This window comes from Mustela putorius, unplaced genomic scaffold (genome assembly GCF_011764305.1).
Source record: "Mustela putorius furo isolate JIRA1106 unplaced genomic scaffold, ASM1176430v1.1 tig00003836_pilon_pilon_pilon, whole genome shotgun sequence".
NCBI lineage: Eukaryota > Metazoa > Chordata > Mammalia > Carnivora > Mustelidae > Mustela > Mustela putorius.
This window is the reverse complement of record NW_025421989.1, coordinates 25020923-25047042: the sequence shown is the minus strand read 5'-3', so window position 1 is coordinate 25047042 and position 26120 is coordinate 25020923. Positions and strand designations below refer to the sequence as shown.

The 26120-nt window shown below is 37.2% G+C and overlaps 1 protein-coding gene across 1 annotated transcript in view; it reads right to left on the bottom strand.

The window, feature by feature from the left end:
* Positions 1-6067: 6067 nt before the first annotated feature.
* IL1RAPL1 (interleukin 1 receptor accessory protein like 1) overlaps positions 6068-26120 on the bottom strand; it is a 1495797-nt gene continuing 1475744 nt past the window's right edge. The window contains exons 10-11 of the mRNA XM_045089428.1: positions 18934-19104; positions 6068-18486 (exon numbers count right to left, since the gene is read on the bottom strand). Of these exons, the coding sequence (XP_044945363.1) occupies positions 17768-18486; positions 18934-19104 (890 nt within the window). The 3' untranslated portion in view covers positions 6068-17767. The remainder of the gene's footprint in view (positions 18487-18933; positions 19105-26120) is intronic.

Here is a 26120-nt window from a genome sequence, read left to right as displayed (position 1 = left end):
GACACATGCTCATTCTATATTTGTATGAGTGTCATGTTTTTAGCATTCTGAGTACTATCCTCTGACTCTTTATAATTCCCTGTGCATATGTCGAAAGCTGGCTTTCGAGTCCTGTGTTAAATGGCACCTAATGTTGCTTTTGGTGATCACACTAGTTTGAACTGATAACTTGCACAGCGTATATCCAGTTAATGGACATACAATTTCTCTCATTGATGCTGCGATTCTTAAAGTCAGTACCTTTTTTAAGGCTGAATTTTCAAAAAGCCTTGCTCATTGTAAAAACTCCATAAATTTAAGCTCATTGAATGAGCTTAAAATGCATTTAACGTAGAGATTGTTGTTTAACGAAAAAAAGCCAAATTGTCATTCTTCATATTAGAAGGGAAAGAATAGAGAAAATAGTGCAAGGCAACAATCCAGAGCAATTTAAGTGTTTGCTTGGCTTAAGTAGAAAATTAGATAAAGAAGTGTCCCTAGTTGTAGTGATTCAAGACAATGATAAATTACCTGCATTTAGGGTATTCAGATTTCTCCTCTTAACTGTTAACGAGAGTCTTGCACACGATAGGGCAGGTCTCATCCATGTAAATATAATTACCAGCTTCTTGCCTACTGAACATTTATGAAACAGATTCCCAATCTGCATACAGCATTAAGGAATGAATTTGTTCTGCCCTCATTTTTCCTTTATTTAGAAGTCAATCACGGTAGAATGATTTCTTTGCCCTGCTTGTCTTCTGAGTAAAAGAGAATTAAGGCCACGTCAAATCTATAATTCAAATATACTTTCTACTTAGTAGTTCTGGTTTAGATCTAAGATATTCTCATATTTACCTTATACCTAATGTATCCTACATGGTGTTTTTGCATGTTTCTAAAAATTTTTAACGGCACATATGGTTTTTGAAAAATGTGAAGGCATCAACAAACTTGCAGATAAAAGAAATTACCCATCATCCTACCTCTAAAGCTGTTGTGTTAATCTTCACTGACAAGCCATCGAAGTACTATCATCCTTATTTTGTTGATGATAAAACTGAGACCCGTAGAAGCTTCAGACTGCATTCAGCTTCTGTTCTAATGATTTCAGGATTAGGTGCTAGAATCATGATATTTGAGAAATCATTAGAGCCAAATTCCAGCAAAGACAACATATGTGATTTTGGCCAAGTTTGCTATCAGAACCTCCATCCTCCTTACTCTGCAATTGAGGGCCTTGTGATACGCATCTTCAAGAGGACCCACAATGAGCCCCATTTCCTAGCATTTACTTCCTGCGTAATCCCCTCCTTTTGGGTACGGGGTGGACATAATTACCAGCTTCTAACGAATAATCCAGGAAAAATGATGGAATGTTACTTCCATGATTAGTTTCTAGAGGACTGTGACTTCCTGTTTTCTGGCAATTTCTGTCTCTCTTACCACCCAAGTGATCTTGCTGTGATAAAGCCAAATGCCATGTTGGAAAGACCTGCATGGGAAGGAATTGAGGGAAACCTCCGTTCAATAGCCACTGAGGAACTGAGGACTCAGCACCGACGGTTAGGAACCCAATACCACCAACAAACATGTGACTGAGCTAGGAAGCAGATTCTTCCTCAACTGAGCCTTTAGAGAAGACCCCAAACTTAGCAAACACCTTCATTCTAATTTTGTGGGAGACCCTCAAACACTGCGGCCTGCTGTGCTCTTCCTAAGTGCCACAGAAACTAAGAAGTAATAAAGGCGTATTGTTTGAAGCCTCTAAGTCTTGAGGTAATTTTTAACGTTGTAATAGGAAGCTAATATATCCTCCTGATGCGCAAACTTGGCATTTCCATTCCTCTAAATGATACAGTTGGCATTCAGGCTCAGGTCCTTCTTTTCGTGAGCCATTTCATAAAACAATCTGATAGATTGCTTTAAGTCAAGGTGTTCATAACTGATGAAAGCCACCTTTACTTCACAGAAGGCATTTGTATTTAATGAGGTGGGGGTGGGGTCCTGTTTACTCACAGCCTCAGACTCAGCGTGTGGTAGAGCCACAAAATGGAAAAATCCCAACACCTAGGATTATGTCTCTCCTGACCAGGAGCACCTGCAGCAATAAAATTCTAGTGAGTTAGGCCCCTGGATATTTTTAAATTATTCCAGCATCTAGTATTACATAATCCACCAAGATATCTGTTATGTATCATATCAACATATATAAATTTAATAGTCACAAAACACTACAGGGTATTATCTCTTTCTGCAGATGAAAAAGCTGAGCCTCAAATAGATTAAAACTAACTTGACAAATGTCCATAAAAAAGTTGAGGAACTAGGATCAAAAATTATATTTCCCTGATTATAAAGCTCATATTATTTTCTTTATATCATGCCAGTTCTCATTTAAAATGTCAGAGAAAGAGAGGGAGGAGGGAAAGATATAACTAAGAGGAGGTAGAATTGAATTAGAGAAAAGGAAGATGGTTCTGTGTGTGAGGATACCAACTTAAAAGGTGTATTTTCAGCAGTGGAGTGTTCTAGAAAACCTGGATTGGGGTCTTAGGGGAATGTTCAGTAAACTGTAGGCTATTAAATAGACCTTATAATAAAGAGAAAGAGAGGTTACGAGTAAAGGACCATGAAGACCATCTTTTCACTCTAAAGGAATCCTTGTTCTAATTTACTCTTTAACCCTAGCGAATAAGCATACCCATTTCCTAATCTCATGCCTTAACTAACACGTGGTGCATCACTTAATTAGTAACTACAAATTTATTTGCAATCGTTCATTTTCTTTCAAAAGTATTTCAAAATTTTAGTGAATTTCACTCTTTCTTGACTTGGGCAGTTTCCTCTGAAAAACATCCTGAGAGTGGATTACTCCCATAAGCCTCTACCTTCATTCTTTTATATTCATAATCCATATTTACTTTGAAAATCTTCCCCAGAATGAAATGACTGAGCCCAATTTCAAACAAAACACTGTATTTGATCTGTGTGAACACAAATTTGGGCCACTCTCCTTAATAGGTGTCTCAATTTGACTGCAATTGTATTCCATCTGGAATCTCTCTGGGGCACACGTGGCATTTTGTTAAGATTTCTGGCAGCACTGGTGCTTATAGTTCAGTTGATAATACATACTTCTTGATGGAGGAGTTCAGAGAGACTATTTAATTGTACTTTCTGCCGCTTGCCGCTGTGTACAAAAGAGCAAAGTGGAGAAGGTTCATCTTTTCCTATCTGAGGTGTTGATTTGCATATTTAAACATTCTGTGCATTCTCTCCCGGTTGCAGCTCAGTGGCTAATGTTTAAGCATATATTTGCATTTGAAAAAAAAAGTTGTGAAAAGAAGAAAATATACATTTGATCAAAGAAATGCTAATGAGAATTTAATAGCTTCAACTTTTCCGTTCTTGTTCAAAGTGTTGGTGTGACCTCTTGACTAGGAAACTATGTCTATGGTTTGTTCCCAGTTCTGGTGACTTCATGTAGGAAACAACCGAATTTTAGGTGTTTCAGAATCTTTATTTAGCTAGGGATTAAGCCCTGGGGACTTTGCTGATGGAGGTTTTGTATTTGCTCCTTACTAGTGACTTAATCCTCAAAATAAGGCCTCCCCTAGCTGTTCACTTTCTCCTCTCAGCCAAATAAGTGAGGTTTCACTATGATAGGAAAGAAATACTTACAGGAATGGGGAGAAGGAAAAGGGGATTTCCTGCCTGTATGTTTTGTTTTGTTTAAATTTGGAGGTAGTAATGAACCATCAGGATTGGACAGTTTGGGTTGGTTACCGAAGGCAGCTGTGGGCTTCCTGCCTTTCAAAGACACCCCTGCGGCAGCTCCATGAGGTGGGACCGTGTGTTGGGCTCTAAACAGAGGTCTCAGCGCTCACATCCAATCTCATTGGTTCTATGGCAGTCATTCTCCAAAGATGGCCTGTAAGAACCATGCCTTCTCAAATTCATGCCTTTGTGTGGTCCCCTTCCACAATCAATCACAATGTATCTGACTTGACTCACTTTAACCAACAGAATATACTAATGTGCAGGAATTCATGCTGACCCTTAAGTCTTGGCTGCCTTCACTTTTGGACTTTTGGGAAATCTGAGCTGCCATTTAAGAATTGTTGTACCTAGGGGCGCCTGGGTGGCTCAGTGGGTTAAGCTTCTGCCTTCCGCTCAGGTCATGATCCCAGGATCCTGCCCCGAATAGGGCTCTCTGCTCAGCAGGGAGCCTGCTTCCCCCGCCCCCCGCCTCTGCCTACTTGTGATCTCTCTCTCTCTGTCAAATCAGTAAATGAAATCTTAAACAAACAAAAAAGAATTGTTGTACCTAGGTAGAAAGACCATACAGAGAGACCTTGTGGAGAAGCCCAGTGGAGCACAGAGGCCCTGAACTATACATAAGGAAAGAGAGAATGTCAACCATTCTACTGTTCTACCTCACTGTCTCTATGGCTCCATTCCTAGCTGTAATATGACCACAGCTGCATAAGAGATCCTCAATGAGACCAGCAAAAGAGCAGGGAAGTTCAGAACAGCAGGGGAAAGAAAAACCACCAAAGGCAGTGGGTGAGGTGGGCTGGGGTGGAGGAGTCCAGGTTAATTTTTGTCCTTTCTTTGACAGAGATTAAATAGAAAAAAGAGGAGGACTCTATAGTGTTAATTTGGCCAAATTCTTAATTGAATCATAAGAAAAAAAATCATGTGTGCCAATGTATTTGATTCAGTGATGTCAGGTACAACTGAGGGAGTGGTAAGACATAAGGGCCAACTCTACAGATTACTTGATTCATTTTTTTTAAAGATTTTATTTATTTATTTGACAGACAGAGATCACCAGTAGGCAGAGAGGCAGGCGGGGGGGGGGGGATGGGGGGGGAACAGGTTCCCCCCGCTGAGCAGAGATGCGGATGCGGGGCTGGATCCTAGAACCCTGAGATCATGACCTGAGCTGGAGGCAGAGGCTTATCCCACTGAGCCACCCAGGCGCCACTTATTCATTGTTTTTATTGATCTAAATGCTGTTTGTCTTTTCCAAAGTATTCTCTATAATACTTTTTTGAGCAATTGCATCGACCCATTTGTGATTTGAGCATTTCCCCTGGTGTGACCTAATACAGTAATAACTACAAACGAGTATACAGATCCTCAAAATATGGAATAACTGTGCCTCATTAAGAAGTAGCTATACTTACCATGGGTATGGGGACATCTGTGATAAACCAGAAATTAGATTTTCATTTTAATGTTGTTGGCCTCTTGGAAGAAATACTTCACAAACTTAAAATTCTGTATTAGCCCAACAGTTTCTCCAGATGCCATAGTGCTTGCAGATATGATATCTTATGTCTAAAAAAAGTGATTCTTTCTTGGTTTTCTTGTTACCTTTGAAGAAGGCTCATTTTCAGTTTCTACATTTTTGTCTTACTTGGTAGGAGTTTATAGAACCTCCTTAAAACCAGTTATTGGATAATACTTTAAAAAGCATACATGAAAAATCATACATCTTATCTGGGCCTATTATCTTCTCAAATGATCTAGCCTCTCATTTTAATCTTCAAGAGACATTTTTAGCCTTGTAGATACTTCCTGGTCCCCAAACCAACTCACAATCATATTTCTCAATTTCAAAGCAGAGTATCTAACTAAATACATGTATATATATGGAGATATATATTATCGTATTATAAATATTAACCAGCACACCATTTTCATAAAACTATTCTTTCTCATTAATCTTCTAACCTTTTTAGCTCAAGACAGACAGTATACAAATAGAACTTTTAACAAATTCAAGAACTTTTGTCGTATATTAGTTCTGATGTCAGAGATATTTTATAAGTATAGGGTGCGATTAACTTGTCTTATTCTTAATTTTAAAAAACAAATATGATTTTTGACTGAAGCGTGGGGAATAAAAATTCTCCTAACAACATTTTTTATATTCTTCTTATATGTTTATACAACAAATGGCAAAACACAATTATAAATACTTCTAGAATTATACTCACAGAAATGGACCTTCACTATCGTTTTCGGGATCTACTGGCATTGATTAAAAGAAGTTTGCATACGCAACTTATTCACATTACTTTATTTTTGTTATTGTTGTTGGTATTATTCAGTTCACAAAAAAAAAAGTATTTCAAGTCATCATATCCTTGCATTTAACCAGCAAAAGAGTAATCTGGAAAGAAAACATTTACAAACTGGACACATACCCTGTTTATTTTCTCTGAAAATTGCACTCCATAAAGCAAGTCCATTTTTAAACCTTTCCCAATATTATACAAAAATATTCTTATGCAAGTAATAAATTTATCTTTAAACATCCAACTTTTTGAAATTTAAAGCAGTCACACCAAAAGTTATCATTGTTAATTTTTCATCTAAACATAGAACACTTTGTGCTTATACAAACTGCTGTTATCATGTGCTCATATACTCATTACATGGATCTGGCAAATATACTTTGCCATTATGCATTAAATTATGTAAAAAAGTATAATCAGTGCAGAACTTGCCTATTTTTAAACAATGTTCTTTAACCGTCCTCATCTATATTTACTTATATATATAATTTCTTTTTGGAAAAAATTTAAGGCAAGTGCAATCAAAATTACAAAATCACTATCTCTATTGCTAACATATGCAGCATTCATATTTAGTGAGTGATCTCCTTCCCTCTTAAAATGAAAGTACAAAATGCTAAGTATGTTATACTTGCTACAGTCGGTTATGTGACCTTACCTATAAAGCCATAGTTAAAATCTTTAGAGATATCAGCATAAATGTATCCTTCTCTAATGCTACACAAGCGGAAATCTCTGCTACCCTTTCCTATAATATCTTATCGCATGTCCAGTTTTCTCATGAAAATACACAGCACGTTATCCAAATGCCCATTTTGAAGATGACTGTGAATACGAGTTCACCTCGTGGCGCAGAATACAGAAAGTGCAGTACTCAGAAACTTGTCACTTGTAAATTTACTTAATTCTATTGTGTTTCGATCTCACTTCAGTGATGGCATGGATTCTGGAAAGTAAGAGAAAACTAAAAAAAATGTTTATCTGTAACTGTATTTCTCAAGTTAGGCTTTGCTGAAGACATGTTATTTGCTAAGGACATAATTTAAATGGAATCTGAAAAAAATAATAAGTTATTTCACAGCCCTGAAAAAATAAAATTGACTAAAAGATAGGAAACCCATGGTAATAACTTTGATGCTTTCACAGGCTTTTCTTATGGTAGTTGCTGAGTGCAATACCTCCCCCATTTTTTTATAAATAAATAATTCAGCACTACCACGTAATGGAAAAATAGGAAATGGAAACAATCACAGAATTTTTCTGCAAAAAAAGCAAGAATGAGCTGACTCTCTCCTTTAAGATAAAATGCGTGTCCTTCAAGAAAAGTTAGTTGAACAGAAACCGGGGTGTTTATATTTAGCCTGTGCAAAAATGATACTCTGAATAATTTCCTGATGGAGGGCATTATCTTGGGAACTCATAGAACTGTTTTTTAATGTAGTGCCTATATTGATCAGGTTTGGTTAGTGTGTGTTTTTCATTAAAGTGTGCAGACATTATACATGCATTCACACATGTACATTAATTTAGCACACTAAATGCTTCATGTTTCCAAAGTTGACTGTTTTGAGCTGTTGTCCAGATTGCATTCTGAAAATAAAGCAAGCTCACTTGGTATACTGTCTCTTCCAGTTTTGCGTAGAAATTAAAAAAGGCTATGTTGCACTCAGTAGAATTCTACCACTGAATATTATTTTTTGGATGTTCTGGTTTTATAAAACCATAAATGGTACGAGGTCCCATAGTGGCTGTGGAAGTCACTAGGATATGGGTGGATAAAGTTAAAGGAGTTCTCTAGAAACTCTCTGATGTGGCTACTCCACAAGTAATGTATAAGAATATTTTCTCTTAACTAACAGGAGCTGTGTCCTTGACATATGCACTCAGGATCAGTGACACGATTAGTTCATAAGAATCAAACATCATCAGATAGGACATTCTTAAGAAACAGAAGCTACAAACGTCATCACTGGTTGTCAGTCCTGGTGTAACAAGGGACATAAACGTCAATATTAGTCCAGTGAGATAAATATATGTGGCTGAAAACACATTGTCAGTATGAATGGTTGTGGTGTGAAGTTAAGGACCAACTGGTTTGTTATTGTCGTGTAGGTTGTCATTTTGCTGAAATAATGCAAGATGTTGTATTTAACTTATCTCACAAAGAATGAACTAAATTTATGGGCACTGCATGAATATAGTCTCGGACTTTTTACATTACTCAATAGAATAAGGTTCACCAAATAACATGATCATAAAAGTTTCCCAGGGTTCAATTGTTTTGGGGGTGAGCCAGTTATCGATGCTTTTAACAAAAGCTACGAGCGATTCTTATGCTAAAGAATGTTTGGAAAAGTCTTCATTAGAGTTCCTCTTTCAATGAACTCATTGTTAACACGAGGGAAAATAACTGTTAAGTCCAACTAATTTAACAAATTTGTTATCGATACCTTTATTTTCACAATCAGTATCTTTGGTATCCCTAATTTTTTTTTTTCTTCCTTAACAGAAACAGAAATGACAAGAGACATAAATTCTCTAAGAATTTTATTTTTTAATTAACACTTAACTATCTTTTAAATTAACACTTAAATATTAATTAGTCTACCTTTCTTCTCTGACGGGGCATTTTTAAAAAGTCATGTATTTCATGAAAAAGTTGGACTTAATTTTTACTAGTTCTTTTTCTCCTCCTCCTTTTTAAGATATTCCCAAATGAGTATAATTTTCTATATATAGTTCAGTTTTTTTCCCTCAGGACATCTTCATTGAGTTCTGATGAACAAATTGGGAGAAATTGTTAAAAAAAAAAAAGGGGGGGGGAGACCCAGTTTATGGCGACATTCATCCGCTGCAGACTTTAATCTTGTATTCCAAAGAGTGACAGCAGTTGTAATGACAGAAATAACAAATCCTACACCTGTGTTTCTCAAAGGGTTGTCTGTAGGCCTTCACATTAGAATCACCTGGGAAGCTTGTTCAATAAAGAGATTCTGGGCCCCATTCCAGCACTTATGAGACTTAAATCTGAATATCCATTTTTTAACAAGCTTTCCAGGCAATTCTTCCAAAGCGTTAAATTTGAGACCCAGGGGTTTGCCTCTTCTAGTTTTCACCTCTGATTTTTTTTTAAAAATAGAATCACCTGGAAAGTTTGTTAAAAACAAAACAAGATAAAACAAAAACAAAAACCCTAGTAACTGACAAGGGGGACAACCCCCCCCTGACTGGTTTCATTTGAATCTCTGTGACTCTTTAAATTTTCCCAGGTGATTGTAATTGCATCCAAGTCTGAGAACTATGACAGCGGGCCCACTGGAAGAATGCTCTGAATGAAGGATTTCACCCTTCACCAGGCCTTTCTGTCACAGTTTCTAGCATACCAAAATAATAATTTCTATTCATACCTTATAACAATGTTTAGCAATCAATTTCACCTTTTACTTAGGAAAAGCATGCTGAGATCATTTACGAAAGGATTTTTATTCCTATGTCAGTTTTCCTTTCAAGTTCATAATTGTTTAAATGGTTCTTTATTGCCAAGGACAATTAAAGAACTGAGATATTTCATTACTTAATTTAAACCAGCTATAGACTGTCCTAATCTTACAGTTCGGACGGTCACTTTTGTAGGTTTTTCGCATATTCTTCTGCTATTTTGGGGGATGTTTCACCTTTTATTAGTTTTTTCCCCCCAGAAGTTAGATATTTGACTATCTTAGCAGTTTTTCCTAATCCAGTCATTCATGAAGCATCTTGATGACTTTTGCCATTTATCTTCTTTCCTACGTTATTAATTACCTATGTTTTTATTTAAATCACGTAGTTATATATCATTTTGCCATATAAACAGAACTAGAAATAGTACCCATAAAGTCAAGTTTGATGTACTACATAAGTTTTTTCTTAAATCCTAACGTATGTTCAAATACTTAACTATTCCAATAAAAACCTTCCTCCGTGTACCATCGAAAACCAATTGACATCGCACTCTGATCAAAATTCCTAATTTCAGTAAACATTGGCTAAACTATTGGTCAGATTTAGATGTTCTCTATTCTTCAGAACTTCACCCCGCCCACACACCCAGACACACAACAGTATCACTGGGCATTAGACACTGATTGATCAAGGACTTAGTTTGAATTACTCTTATAGGTCATACATAAATGCTAAAAATCCCACAGCAGTCAGTGGGTCACGAAGATTTTAATTCTCTGAAATTTTGCCTCAGTCTCTGTTCCTATTTTTCCCATAAGTGTAGATCTGATATCAATTAGGAATCTTCTAGAAATAAGTTAAGATGTTTTATGGATATCAGTCTTTTAACCATTTGTTAATAGTATGGGTGAAACTGAAAATTCCTGAGAATTTAAATGTGTATGTGTAAGGTGCAAAAATAGTCCCAAATATTCTTCAACTATAGAGGTTTCTCCCCTGATACTTTTAATAATGGTCAGGTCCTAGGATTCACGATTTGAAATACAATATGGGAATTATACACTGAGTCATAATCCATATAACATTTTACTTCTTCAGTAGAAGTTATTTTTCACATTGAAAAACCCTACTGAGGTAGAAATGATTTTATGAAATTTTAAGTATATTAATTACTTTAAAGTCCAACCTGAAATAACCTCACAGGGTTCTTATAAATATTACTTTCCGTTTTCGTAATGATTTATCTTGGCTTCATCTTTGATAAGTGTTTCTTAAAAGGCTGTCCTAAGATAGGAATTCTGCCTAAACAGCCCATTCATTCTAAGAGGCTTCTGGGTGTTCTCTTGTTAGGCTTGTGATGGAAAGATTTACCATCTTTCCTCTCCCCCCAGATAAACAAATTTTAGGTTTACTTCTCTTTACCATAAAATGAAAAGTAAGGCCAAAAACATTTCTCTTTAGGAATGACTGTGCACTATAAGTAGGTGCAGACGAAGTAGAAAAATAAGATGATTAAAGATCTTGGTCACTTTAAAATATTACCTGAGGGGACTTTATTTTAAGGTCGTTATGTGAGTAGTACCTTAAAAAGAAAGGGATAAAATACCTGGCGAGCAAGAAGTAAAGAAGAGAAACAGCAAAGAAGACTCACGTGCTATAATTCCTTTCCTTTCTGTTTCTCCCAGAATGTTGCGAAATAGATGAAGGAATCATGCAGAATTTAACCTTGAAACAATCATTGATGTGATAATGACTTTTAAGTGATCAAGTTTGTGATTCAAACCTCTCCATAATCCAGGAGTGAAGAACAGAAGAGGGATTGGAAATGAGCTTGATTTTTTAGCAAAGGTTTTCTTTATGTTCAGCCAATTGACCATGGCCATTTCTTATATCCCTTCTTCATAATCATAATAGGAATTAAGTCTAAGAATTATATGCTTATAGAGACATAAACAGAGAGGGAAAGAAAAGTTTAACAACAGTTATCAAATTAACGAAGGTACTTACATCTGTTCCAACAACACATTATTTAATTTATTTTCATCTATAATCAGGTAGAAACCAGAAGAAACATTTGTAGCTTAATAAATAATTTAATTTCTTGAATTTCTATGTAACATATAAATTTATTTTTACAGGATATATAGAGAGCATACTCATAGAGAGCAACAGACTTATGAAACGACTATAAAACACAAATTATAATTCAAGTTTAAAATTTCTCATTTTTACACTTGTATTTGTCTATTTTCCTATTGCTAGTCAAAGCAAAACCAAATATATAATTGTAAGTATTCTAAGAAAAAAAAAAAGAGCGCCTCCATCACCTACGCGTGAGTTACATACATTCTAGATTGTACAAAATCAAAGAGGGTAGGCAAAACTAAAGGGAAACACTATGTAAAATGCACTTTTTACTGACTGTTGAACATATCTGAAAGTGTCTGAGTTTAAAATTTGACTTGAACACCAGCAGAGGAAAATGACTAAATTCATTTTCCTACTTGGGTTCCCTCAAACTCTGAAAATGAAAAAGTTTTTACAATTCAATAGCAGATTATATGAACATATCTCCACTACTTTGGTGGAAAGAACACACTAAAAATTCTAGTTACCAGGAGCATATGCTGCAAGGAATTTGGACAACTGTCCATGTATCCTAACATAAAGATGTCTTCATCCCAGGTGAGAATTAACCTAAAACACTCACATCTGATCTCCCCAAATTTAGTCTCTCATTGACTAGTAAGGATAGATCCAAATTACTTCGCCACATGTTCATGCACTATGTAATATGTCATTTTACATTAAATCTTTTTTTTTAATGACCAGCATGCCCTTTGAAACTTAAGGTTATCTGGACTATGAAGATTGAAATTTATACAACATCAATATTACACATAAGAGTCTCGAGTTCATGTGCAGTTCTTCAATTTCTATTCATTTAGTAGTGGAGGGAACACAGTGTAATGATGTCAAGCGATTGCCTGTTTGTTAAGAAAGAGAATATTTTTCAGGCTCGTGGACCCTGGGGGATGCATCAATGACGCTAGTGAATGGTGGAAAAACAACAGTGCCCTAGTTTACTAAATTTAATGAAATGGGAGTTTGTCCGTGGACTCAGAGACTACTCAGAGGAATAGTTAGTTACCAGAGGGCAGGAGGAAAATTTTCTTTTTATGTATCTTGCATGTTTGTAATAGAGACATATTTTGTATTCTGAGCCTGGAAGAAAGAAAGGATACCTGATGGAGGATGAGAACCTTCTTCTTAGTCTGGGCATTCTCTATGGATGTGACCGAAGTTGGGTGATGAAAAGACACATGAGATTAGGACAAGGATGCACTCATCATTGTCATCAACCTTCTTTTTACTTGAACTCAGTCAGGACTTACAGCTCCTTGTGACAGTATCTTAATTATTAACATAGCACAAACTTTCACCTTGCTGCCATCATGAGTAAAAAATAAAACTAAATAGCCACCATCTCACTTCGGTCGATTTCTTAAAATTCTTCATATTGCTCCAAAGTCATATCATAAATCCTGAAACTGGCAAAAACACAATGGCCGAAAATCAAGCATACGATAACAAATCCTAAATCTTGACACAAAAAAATGAAGTCTCTCTGGAAAAACATGTCAAGTGGTTGTTTCTTTTACTCCTGTGCTGGACTATTTCTTTAGTTTTGTGGTGGGAAGCATGATTAAACCCAAATCATAAAGAAGTTTCATGAAATGAGGCGTCATGCCAAGTCAGACTTCACACTCTTCCAAAACTATCTTTTGAGTCAACTATGAAATGAGTGAACTAGCAGAGTAATAAGACTTGATTCCCATTTCTCTGGGCCTCAATGACTTGCCATCATACCAAATTTTCCCTCACTATAATCCAAGTCTCCCACAAAGTCCGGTCACGTCGGAAGAGGAATTGCCTCTGCTTGTTAAAAGACGATAATCATTCCCTGAATTTTCATGACTCTCGGGTAAGGAATCATAGGCTTAACAATGCTGACAAGATATGCGCTTTATGTAACTGTCAGCTTTTGAGAATATGACCTAAATCCAAACATCAATAGCTTTTCAGGTGATGGATGTCTTTGAGACTCACATCCAGGAAAATACAGTTTGGCACACATTCACAATTTGGTCTGGAATTTCAAGGACTTCATTATTTCCTTCAGTCCTTTTCATAGACTCAAAGTGACCTTGAACCCAAGTTCCATTGTTCAGGATAATCAAAAATTGACTGTTAACGGCTTTCTTTGCTCAGAATAGTCAAGCGGGAAGGGTTCAGGAGAAGGCAAGGAATAGCTCTGCTTCCACCGACAAGCTCCTCCTCTTAGGGAAGTCAGTTGCAATATATCAGCTCTTAGTAATAACTGTGTATATTGTGAAAGAATGTGTTCAGTGATGGGGAATATGTGCCCGTAGGTAGGATTTCTGACACATTTAGTAATATTCCACCACTGTTGATCAACTACGACAATGATGGGAATAATGACCAAGCACATTCAGATCAGAGACAGTAAGGGATTTTCCTCTTCTGTGCCTGTGCATTCTCTTATTCCTTTCATTCGTGTCACTTTGGACACTAACAGTCTCCTTTTGAATCTCACTAAGCTTTCTTCTGAGATCAATGACACACTTAAGCTAAATAGAGAAGAGAAAGAAATGAAGCACAAGATACAAAAAAATCTTCTTGGAAAAAGGAGAATTAGGGTATCATTCCAGTACCAGAGCATAATTTACAAATGTATGAATTCATGTTTTCCTAGAGATGGTGATCTTAATTTACATAAATGGTATCTGTCAAAGTTAATGACTATTCTAGGATAAACAAAACTCACTTGGAGTTCAGGGGTTGGCTCTGAGTTAATATTTGCTCTTGTTACAAAATGCTAAGTAGTAATGAAATAAGGAAGAAGCCAGTGTCTAGATAATTAAGATTAAGCCGATAGGGTTCAAATACACAGATTATGAAGAAAGTAATAAACACAGAAGGGTTGAAGGCTTGAACAATCAGGTGTTCAGCTATGGAAATATAGCAGTTTCAGGTCTCTTAACTCATTGTGTTTGAGATTTATTTCACAGAATTGATCTAAACTTAAATCAGCTGGCTGCCTGAGATACAAATATCTTCTCCGCTCATAGGAAACCTAAGCAGTGAATTACAAATTAAGTAGTTAAGGATTTGAGCACCAGTATACAGGATAGGACGCTCGTAGGCAGCAAGGAGTGGTTACGTTAAAGAACCAGATGGACTTTGAATCCATAACACGTCACTGGGAGCCCGAGCAGTGAATTATAAACAACAGACAATACCAAACATCGCATGTGTCCAAGTCCAGAAGCCCATTCTCTCCCTCAGCCTGGCTAACACAGTCCCATTTCCAACTGCGTTTCTACAGCTACAATAGTCTCATCCCCCACCGCCCCCACCGAAAAAAGAGAAGGATGAAACCTAAGCACTAGGGAAAATACATTTTTTCTTTTTTTATTGTGAGTTCTAACATAACTTTTATTAAACATAGAGCACGTGAACACATGACAGTTGCCTTCATTTGTTCTCACATGGAGCTGATAGAGGAATGCTTGGGAGGAATGTTTCTAAAGCCATAGAGAGCTTCTTCTCCATTTATTTTCCTTTTTAAAAAATATGACAAAGCATTAGAGGAAAAAAAAGTTCCTTAAGTTGTGAGAATATCAAATATTACCCATCAATCCCTGAATCATGCTATTCAAAGTGCTTAAATCTACACTAAAAATAGAACAAAAAATGTACTCCCAATGCAGCTAAATTAACACCTATGGATGCCTAAACTATGACTGTGGTCTGATTACTTCCTCTACACACTTCCATCGTGCACTTAAAAAAAAAAAAATAAATGAAACAAAACCAAACCAAACCAAACCAAAGAAATAAACCAGGCCATTGCCATGTTTACAGTTTTCTGAGCACTGGGGGAGTCTGGAATCCAGTCCAGTGAGGTTCGCTGCCACCAGTCCCTGACAGGTGTCCATAGTACAAAGTAAACAACGGCCTTCTTGGATTCTGAAAAGAACCCAATGTGCAAAGCTGACAAAATTTATGTGTCCTTGCAGCTTCAGTTCTGGTTTCTGAAAATGTGACACAGGTCCTGGGGGAGCATGGGAATAAAGAACAGATTGTAGAGAAGGACCCCGGGTGACTTGGCAGGGAAATAAACATTTTTTAAGCAAATAAAAATCACTGCACATCCCAAGGCTCCTTTACCTTGTCACACAAATACTGAGACCTTCGCATTGTTGCAAAGTTCTTATGCTCATCTCGGTACATTTGCAGTTCAATCTTACCCTCCCAAATGAACTCTTTTTGAAGTTTACACTTTTTGCGCGTGTTTGGCCAACTCACACGTTTAGTATTGTGACCCAAACTGTAGAATTGTTTTCTCATTATATAGTGGTAGGAATAAACCGAACATACAATAGTCACGACACGAGCCCACAGGCGAGGACTGGCATGGAAGTTCCTACAAGGAATCACTACAGGAATGTATAAGTTCTATATCAGTGTTTTCATCACATTGATTTCTTTTTAACTAAAAGCTACATAGGTAATATTTCCCTTTAACAATTCCACCCTCTGCAAGTTCCTTGATGACTGATTTTGCATCGTCTTCAACATGAATATGTATTAGCTGCTTATGCCATTGATTTCAAACATAAAGCTAAATGGTAAGGGTTGAATTTCCTGGGAGCATCAGCTTTCTGTTTCTGAAAGATAGAATTACACAGTTAAAATAAAACGAATTATTTATACAGTAAAATTATTTTAAACACTTTCTCATCTAATTTAAAAACTATTTTGTGTAAATAATGTTTATTTTGAAAATAGTGATTTCTGTTGGTACTCATATGATTGACCTCCTGAGTTCTTATATAAACACTTTGATATTACTAAGTGTTGCTTATGTTCACAAACTGAAACCAAACACTTGATTCTGAATGTAGTTGAAAATTAAATACAGTGAATTAACATTTAAATACAAGGGGATCCCATAGTAAGTTTCACAGATTTGTTCTGACTCTTTAGAAAATAACATTTCGTATAATACAAGGTGACAAAACATATTTGATGACACATCCTGTCCTTCCCTTTGGTTTGGAAGCCTTCAATGTAAATTTCATTTAGACTTGTGTTGATTCACCCTTTTGAGTTAACCTGCCTGGCATTTGCACATAATCTCATTTGCAGAAAAATTATAGAGGGAAAAGAGGAAGTAGAATATTAAACAAAAACAGCCACAAACACATTCATGCCTTTCCAGGAAGTGATCAAATATAGGGCTTGATTTTTTTGTGGGTTTTTTTTTGTGTTTTTTTGTGTTTTTTTTTTTTTTGTTTTTTGTTTCTTTTGTTTTGTTGTGTGTGTGTTTTATATATATATATATATTTATATAAGGGTACATCAACTCATTTAAAAAACAGAAACAACACTCTCTCCCCCATTTTCAGGCCCTCGATCTTCTCTTCTTAGCACACTGTAGTGGTCACTGTCAAGTGACTAGCACACTTCTGGGTCTGGAGTGTATTCTGACGAGCAGTGAATTAAATGTTAAGACAGTTAGACCCACCCCCACCCCTGCTCAGAGTTTACACATCATGCCGCCATTAGAAGGGTAGAGGTGGGGAATGAGGTGGGACAAGGAAGAGATTCAGGGCTCTGATTGACGGGGCCCTCCTACGAACCAGTGTTCTTCTCATCTTTTTTTTTTCCTCCCAAATGGCAATGCTGGCATTCGTCGCACTGCTCTCTGAAGGCCCACGTGGCCCTGCTGATCCTAGGCAGAACCCAAGAGAGGATCCGGTGCTCCTTGTCCCATCGGATAGATTTGTCCAAGCACCCCAAGGAAATGTTAAAAGCAAAACAAGATCAAGAAAAGAAAATAAAACCCATTCTAAAACTGAACTAATGAAGCAAAAAAGGGTTTTCTATCTATACATAAGTCTCTTCTTTAAAAAAAGGTAAATTTACAAATTCCAATGACATATAAAACAAAGTCAAAAAATGTAATGGTAAGAGACATGGTAAAACAGGAAGACACTGATGCTACAAAGAAATTGCCAAAAACATATGTACAAGACCCTGTTTTTCCTCGTGTTCTAGAGATTGTAATGCATGTTTTTAACAGCAGCAGTCGAGGATTTAGTTCCAGGCACTGGGCTGCACACTCCGCTCAAGCTCCCAGGGACGGGATGTCCCTTGCTTTTCTGTCACCAAATCACACTGGATATACTGGTCTCCCTTGGCAACAGCGGCAGGATGGCACTGTTTGTGTGGGCCTCGTCTGGATTCTGCTCCCTGCTCGATTTTGTCTGTGGCCGCTGCCCGTTGATGAGTGTCATAGGGATGTTACAATAGGTATGCTGATTTCCTATGGAGGTAAGAGGCAGGGTGCCGGTAGGAGGTACGTCGTACTCATAGCTTCGGTAGTAGTGTTTCTGACGCATTTGTGAATGGTACGTGTTGTGAAAGGTGGAACGGAGGTCTGGATGGGCAGTGGCTAGAGCTGTGGAGGTGGCCGCGGCCATGGAGATGGCCGAGACAGTCTGCAGCTCCCCAAAAGGCCCCTGCTCACTAACATCTAAAGCCTGCTCGTGCGTAATGGGTTCTATCCTCTTAAAAGGCATTTCATACTGTAAACGTTTCCAGAACTTAGAGTTCAACTTGTTGCATTTTGGTCCATGCCATTTAATAACCGTCAGGAGCTTGATGGTGTGCTTGAGGGCTTCCACCTCCTGGTAGTTCATAATGCCTCGGAGTTCGCTGCATTCAATGAGTATCACTTTAATTTCTCCAGTGACGAGCATGTTTCGAAGTCTGGTCTCCAGTTCAAAGATGCTCCAGCCCCTTCTGACTACATAATTTGGGGTCATGACAATAATCAGCCTCTTGCTTTGATCTACACACCTTGCCACGTCTTCAATGTATGCTATAAAAGAGAAGAGAGCTTATCAGAATCACGGGATCAAACATCTGCTCCAGAAAGCCCCAGCAGCTTCTCTTCCACACATTACGTGAGAATTGTTGCTTGCTAGGTCATACCTCAGAAGATGAAAACAGCCAATGACCGCACCAAATAGAATACGGGCTTTGCTTTCCTCAGCGTTAGAAATACTTTTCCTAGGTACAAATCTCCCATGTGTTTTTTCAAACGTCAAGACTCATAAAAGGAGGTGCTTTACAGAAGAGTGGAACTAGCTTCTCAGGGGCATCAGAAATTAAGTTTCATATGAACATATAATGACATTTCTTTCTTGAGACACTGATACTATTTTTGATGTAGAGAACCACAAGTTAAAATTCTGCCTAAAAAGAATGATGACACACAGACAGACAAAAAGAGTATGCACACCTTCAAATGAAAACATTAACTTACTTCCAGTTGGGATTAAATCTCTATCTGGTATGAACAACTTATATCCATAATGTTTTTCAAGCATGTCAGGTAGGATTTCGAGAGCAAAGCGTTCTTCTTCCCCAGTCTCTTGATTCCACTGGTCAGGGTCCACTTTGGTGTATGATAAGTATGCATCATAATCTTTATTGTCTGTCAAAAAGATTACAGAGTAAAGTTGAAGTCACTGCTCGCCAAAGAAAACATTAGGACATGAAAACATTCAACTCTTTTAAAAAAACATTTCTAAATGCCCTACTTTGGGGAGACCAAAGAAAGGAGCTTCTACTAATTTTCAATAAGAATTCAATGATGTCAAATATTCTGGAATTCATTTGGAGGTATTTTTATGTGTTGGTTTTGTTGTTGTAAAGACAGTAGTAAGAAAATGAACAAAAAGAGCAATGGAATGTTAACTTTTAACATTTTTGATGTATAGGTCATAGAGAATCTTGACTGCTTATAAAAGGCAGTTGGTTCGATAGTATGCTCTTACTCTAAGTAACTGTACATTCAACTAATCCTGTCCTTGGCCATTTAACTTTGTTGAAAAGAAAAAAGAAAGTGCACCTGGCTTGACCACAGAGGAATGGTATTTTGATTGTGGGCACTGTACTGATTTTTTAAATTTTTTTTTTATTGTGTTATGTTAGTCACCATAAAATACATCATTAGTTTTTGATGCAGTGTTCCAAGATTCACTGTTTATGTACAATAGCCAGTGCTCCATGCAATACGTGCCCTCCTTAATACCCATCACCAGACTCTGCTGGGGAGAAAATAAAATCAAGCGTGGAATAATTAGTTATCTACTGGGAACCAGTTCTTGGATTTGGGGACTTAGAATATTATTCCACTGAATTATTTTAGAAAACCGTATTGTTTTGTTGATCTTCATTTATCTCACATGTAAAATACTGCCAGTATTTTTTATTATGTTTATCAGTTTGACCATGAGAATAAAACATTACAAAATAAATGAATGAAACTTTGTTCTAAAATCTGTTTCTGGGGCGCCTGGGTGGCTCAGTGGGTTAAAGCCTCTGCCTTCGGCTCGGGTCATGATCCCAGGGTCCTGGGATGGAGCCCCATGTAAGGCTCTCTGCTCGGCAGGGAACCTGCTTCCTCCTCTCTCTCTGCCTGCCTTTCTGTGTACTAGTGATCTCTGTCTGTCAAATAAATAAATAAAGTCTTTAAAAAAGTAAAATAAAATCTATTTCTTTCCTTCTTCCTTCCCCTTTTTACATGGAAACTCTTCAAATATTTGATGACTGCTGTCATGCATTATCTTGACCTTAATTTTTTTTAACATTAAGCATCCCAAATTTCCTATTTGTGTTTCTCATTAAAATAAGTCATGTATCTTCTGGATAGTCTCTCATTCATCCATTGCCTTTACGGAATGAGATATCAGGATTCATAATTCACCTCAAATCTAAATGCTACCAATATACAGAGTTTACCAAATATCAATCCTTCGCCCTCTTTTGTACTTCCCGGATGATTGTCGGTGTATTACTGAATTATCAGATCAAGTTGAATTGAAACATCCCTAAATTTCAGAACAAAATGAGCTTTGTATTTGGCACAGAACATTTAAAACTTTGGAGTTATTAAAACATCAGAAATAGAGGGATGTCCTTAATTGTGCTCTGGGTGGCTTTGGGGAACTCCCTTTGACCTGGGGACACTAGAGTTCACTATCAGAGATCCATATAGGTGTGTTCATTTTAGTAGTCTGATAGTCCCCAGTCTTCTACAAGTTATTCTACAGTTAAAACTTGTTAGGGCAAACTCAGAAAACTGTTAACTCTATCTGAAGTTAACATAGGTATACAATAAACTAACAACTAAAAAAAAGAAAACAAAAAAAGAATTCAAATTCAGATCTAAAAAAAAAAAGAAAAACTAACAACTCTGTTATAGGCTGTCTGAAAGAAAACCTTTAGGTATAGTAGATTTTTTTTTAAGATTTTATTTATTTATCTGACCGACAGAGATCACAAACAGGCAGAGAGGCAAGTGGGGGATGCAGGGGCGGGGGGGGGGGGAGCAGGCTCCCCGCTGAGCAGGAAGCCCGACTGGTGGTGGGGGGGCTCGATCCCAGGACCCTGAGATCATGACCTGAGCCGAAGGCAGAGGCTTTAAAACCCACTGAGCCACCCAGGCGCCCAGTAGATTTTTTTTTAAACAGGTTTCAGATTAAAAAAAAAAAAAAAAAAAGGTATAGAAAAATAGGAATCATCCCAAACATGCCATACTCTGATATTTGCTATATTCCTTATTCTTTAACCAGGAAATAGCTTTTTATAAATAAAAAGCTATTTTATAAAAAAAATATTTTATTTTATTTTATAAATAAAATTCGATTTTCACCAAAAACGATAATTGCATTTGCTACAGCAGGTCATGCAAATATGCCAGCAGTCAACAGTGGTACAATTTTGTTGATGTAAACACTTTAGTTGAATAAGAAATCATAGAAAATAGTACATAATAAAGCTAGGATGTAAGACCAGTTAATATTTAATTAAAGTGTCCATTCATTAGATATTCCCACATGCCATATCTGAGATATAAGACTTCCTTTACAATATCCGTCAGTAGCTACCAGTCTAGTAGGAGATGTAGACAAGTCAACAGTTTATTTCTAGGGGACAAACATGTTGCTAAGACTGTTATAGGGGTCATGGACCAAAGGGAGGACTCCTTAAAACGGAGTGGATTGTAGAATGATTTCATGCATATACTATTTTCTTTCTTGGAAGTTGTTTTCTCCCTGTTTGCTACACAGTACTATAACATGTTGAAGTTTGCCCAGATCTGGGAAGTGTAATAGCCAGATCCTCATTCTTAGACCTTTGTCTTCTCTAAGCTTAAAATATTTGAAAAGCAGATCAATATGAACACCAATAAGAACAGAGCACATATGACTCAGAAGAGATGCAAACAACTGACCTACTAATACTGGTAAGTTTCAGCCTGATATCACCATTGCTTACATGACACTGTCTGTTCCTCTGCCTCTTCCGTGGAGGTCTCTCTTCCAACTCAAATGCTTTATTTCTCAAGATATTTTCTGTGCCTGCTTCACTTTTCTCTCAGCCCACTTTCCCTTAAAAATCTCCTCTTCTCCCATGACATTAATAATCACTTCTACATAGCTAACCCCCTGATTTAGATGTGCAGTCCTGTCTTCCTTCTCATGAACTACCACCCATATCCCTCTTTTACCTGTAACCTGGGCCCCTTAATTTGGATGCTCAGTGTGCACCTCATATTCAACCTTCTCACAACATAACAAGCTTTCCATCTCAAGCTCTGTTCTTCACCTTTTATTCCACTTTAATAGCATTATAATCTCACTTCTTTAGTCTCCAAATGTCAAATATATGTTCCACTTATCCTTTTTAATTACTGATAATCTCATAGGCATTCACTGGTAAAAGTCCTTTGGATTCTACTTCCATCCTGGGTCAGGCCCTACTCCTTTCTTAGCTGTTATATAAGTCTGTTTTAGTAGGTCTTCCTCTCTGTTTCTTTCCACTTCTGGCCCATTCCACATGGAGCTGTAAAATTTATCTTTCCAAATCTCACCACTGATTATATTTATGGTATCCTGGAAAATAATAATGTTTACTCATTGTCAAAAAGCCAGCAGGTAGATCTGTTTCATTGATTTCTTTTGATTTTGAGTCTGCTATCTTTGACTTGGACATAATCTCTTTTCCCATGTATGGTATTATTGTGCTCACATCTTATCTTTTTTATTTGACCACAATATCCTTGACTCAGATATCTCACCAGAGCTTGTAGATGATCAGATTTGTTGATTAAATAAATGGATAATCTTTCATTTGCATATCACACGACTTGTGTTTTACAGCCAGTGTGGGGATTTTCTCAAGACCTGGGATTATTTTCTAGGAGAAATGTCTTTGGAGATATACACTTCATGCTGCCTGGACTCCTCAAGGAATTACTAGAAGCTATGGGGTCAGTATTTATCACGTTTCCTTTGGAAGAGTCTTGAACTATAGTTTCTCACTATGAGTCAAGGGAAGACCTTACAGACCTTATAAACTCCTTTGAAAAAGTGGTTTCAGACTTGAGCATGAATGACAACAATTTGGAGGGATTGCTGAAATATAGATTGCTGGGCCCTACCTCCATAGTGTTCCATTCAATAGTTCTAGAGTAAGTTTTTGAATTTGCATTTTTAAAAGATTTGTTTCTTAGAGAGAGAGAGAGAGAGAGAGAGAGTGTGTGTGTGTGTGTGTATGTACCCAAGCAGGAGAGGCAGAGGGAGGGGGAGAGAGATTCTTAAGCAGACTCTGAGCTGAGCACGGAGCTCTACCTAGGTTTAATCTCATGACCCCAAGATCATGACCTGAGACGAAATCCAGAGTCAGACACTTAACCAACTGCACACCTATGACCTCCAACAATTTGCATCTATAACAAGGTCTCGGGTAAAGCTACTGCTGGTTCAGGGACTACACTTCGAGAAACTCTGCTCTAGGATAGGGTATAGGCATCCTGAGGGCTCAAGGGCATGAAAGAACTGCCTGCAGCTGCTGGTTAATTGGCCAGAGAATGACAAAACTAATCACTGCAGTGTCAGATCCATGATAAGTGGTGCTGATACTTACAGGGGATATACTCTAAACAATCCACACTTTCACCAAAAAGGAAGTAGATTCTTGCCTAGAGTAATGTATACATTAACTATATTAAGCTTAAATGAACCTCAGGAATTGGTGCTAAGGCCTCAGTCAGTTTTTATATCATCTGGACAAATTTATAGAAGTAGTTAAGCTGATATCTCTTCGATAAAAAGAAGTTGCTCACATGCAGATTATCTTGGTAGTAAATGTGGCTCAAAAGCCCCTTGTGAGCATCTGCGGCAGCAGCCTCAAATCAATGGAACACTTGATTGATATCTAATTCCTCTCTTTCCCCAGGGTCTCTGTCAGAGCAGTAATGGGCTAGGCATTTATTTACTACCAGAAGGAAACTCCTGATTTAAAAGCTATCAGACTGCAAACATCATGCCAGATACCATACTAAATTCAGCAATGTTCTCTGACTCAAAGATCATATATCCAAACTTTCTTCTATTTTCTCAATTCTCAGATAAATATGGATCTTGGGTAACATCTCTTTAATTTTGTTTAATATCTGTAAGTACTTATATTGGTTTAATATTTATAAGAACATATATTGACTTAATATCTTAATGTCTGAGTTTTATATGACTGGAGAAACTCTGAAAATTGACATTTTTATAACCATAGAAAAAACAGAACTATGCTAAGGTTTTTAAAGAATAAGTCTGTGATCTTTTCAGTTCAACTTAAGTTTATAAACAGCTTAAAGGTGGTTAATCATAACAGGGTAGTACAAGAGTATATTTATTTTTTTTGTACTTTTTAAAAAGATTTTATTTATTTATTTATTTGAGAAAGAGAGGGATCACAAGTAGGCAGAGAGGAAGGCAGAGAGAGGGGAGAAGCAGGCTTCCCGCTGAGCAGAGAGCCAGATGCGGGGCTCCATCCCAGGACTCTGAGATCATGACCTGAGCCAAAGGCAGAGGTGTAGCCCACCGAGCCACCCAGGCACCCCAAGAGTATATTTCTTATTCTAAACTTTATTCTCTAAATTTTATTTTCTGTACTTTAAACCCTCAACTATAATTCTGTTCACTGAAGAGATAGAAAACAGCTGGTGTACATGCTCTTTGCAATAGTTTGCACAAATTCGAACATAGCCATTGGTTTACTCTTCCCATGACTTTCAAGTGATTCTGATTGCAATATTCAACAAAAAATGACAAATGGGAATGATGTCAGCAAAATGGCCAAAAATAAGACATCTGTGTCTAAATCCCTTCTGCCATGGTCCAGAGCAAGTCCTGCCCACCCAGGGTCCCACACAGTGATCAGACAGACGCTTTCCCAGGAACCTGGTTTGGGCCATATCTATCCACATACCTGGTGAAAGCCCACTGACTAAAGACCCAACTGTGGACCCTGAAATGTACAATTATACAGGCACTATCCTACTGAGCAAGGTACTAGAGGTAGGTCAATAGACCCAGGTACCAGAGGAGATCCTTGCCCATATGAGCCCCTGGTAACAAGCCTGCCAAACATGGACCTCACTACAGACCCAGAAATAGCTGCACAACTGGCTCAAACCCAGAATGACTGCAACTCTGTACGTAATCCCATTGGGAACAGACAGAAGGATTTTACCTGCTGAAATCGTTCTATGAAGACTACAAGAGGTGTTTGTTCCTTCAAATGTACAGACATCAGTGCAAAGGTACACAGATCATGAAGAATCAGGCAAACATTATAATACCAAAGGAAACTAATGAAGTTCCAGTAACCAGCCCCAAAGAAATGGAGGTCTACAGTTTGTTTGACAGAGAACTCAAAATAATCATCTTAAACAAACCATAGAAACTCAACTATAAAAATCTTGCAGGCCAGGAGGGAATGGGATAAAACATTCACAGTGATGAAAAAAAAATGTCAACCAAGAATATAAGAATACTATACTCAGAAAAGAAGTCCTTCAAAATTAAGAAGAAATTAACTCATTCCTAGACAAACAATAGCTAAGGGAGTTTATCACCACTAGATCTGCCTTACAAGAAATGCTAAAGCAGAAAAAAAGAAAAAAAAAGATGTTAAAGGAAAATTTTCAAGTTGAAATGAAAGGACATTAAATAAAAACATGAAAACATAAAAATATAAAACTCAATGGTAAAGATAAATATATCATCAAATTCAGAATACCCTAATACTTCTATCTCTAGTATAAAAGTCCACAAAAATAGTATTAAAAATAACTACAATTATTTGTGTTAGTTCTGTGATAATTACTATTGGTATTTTTTTAAAAAAAGGTTTTATTTATTTATTTGACAGACAGAGATCACAAATAGGCGGAGAGGCAGGCAGAGAAAGAGCGAGGCGGAAGCAGGCTCCCTGATGAACAGAGAGCACAAGGCAGGGCTTGATGTGGGCTGGATGTGGGGCTCGATCCCAGGATCCTGGGATCGTGACCTGAACCAAAAGCAGAGGATTTAACCCACTGAGCCACCCATGCACCCCTAACTATTGGTATTTTGTGGAGATTACATTAATTCTATAGATTGC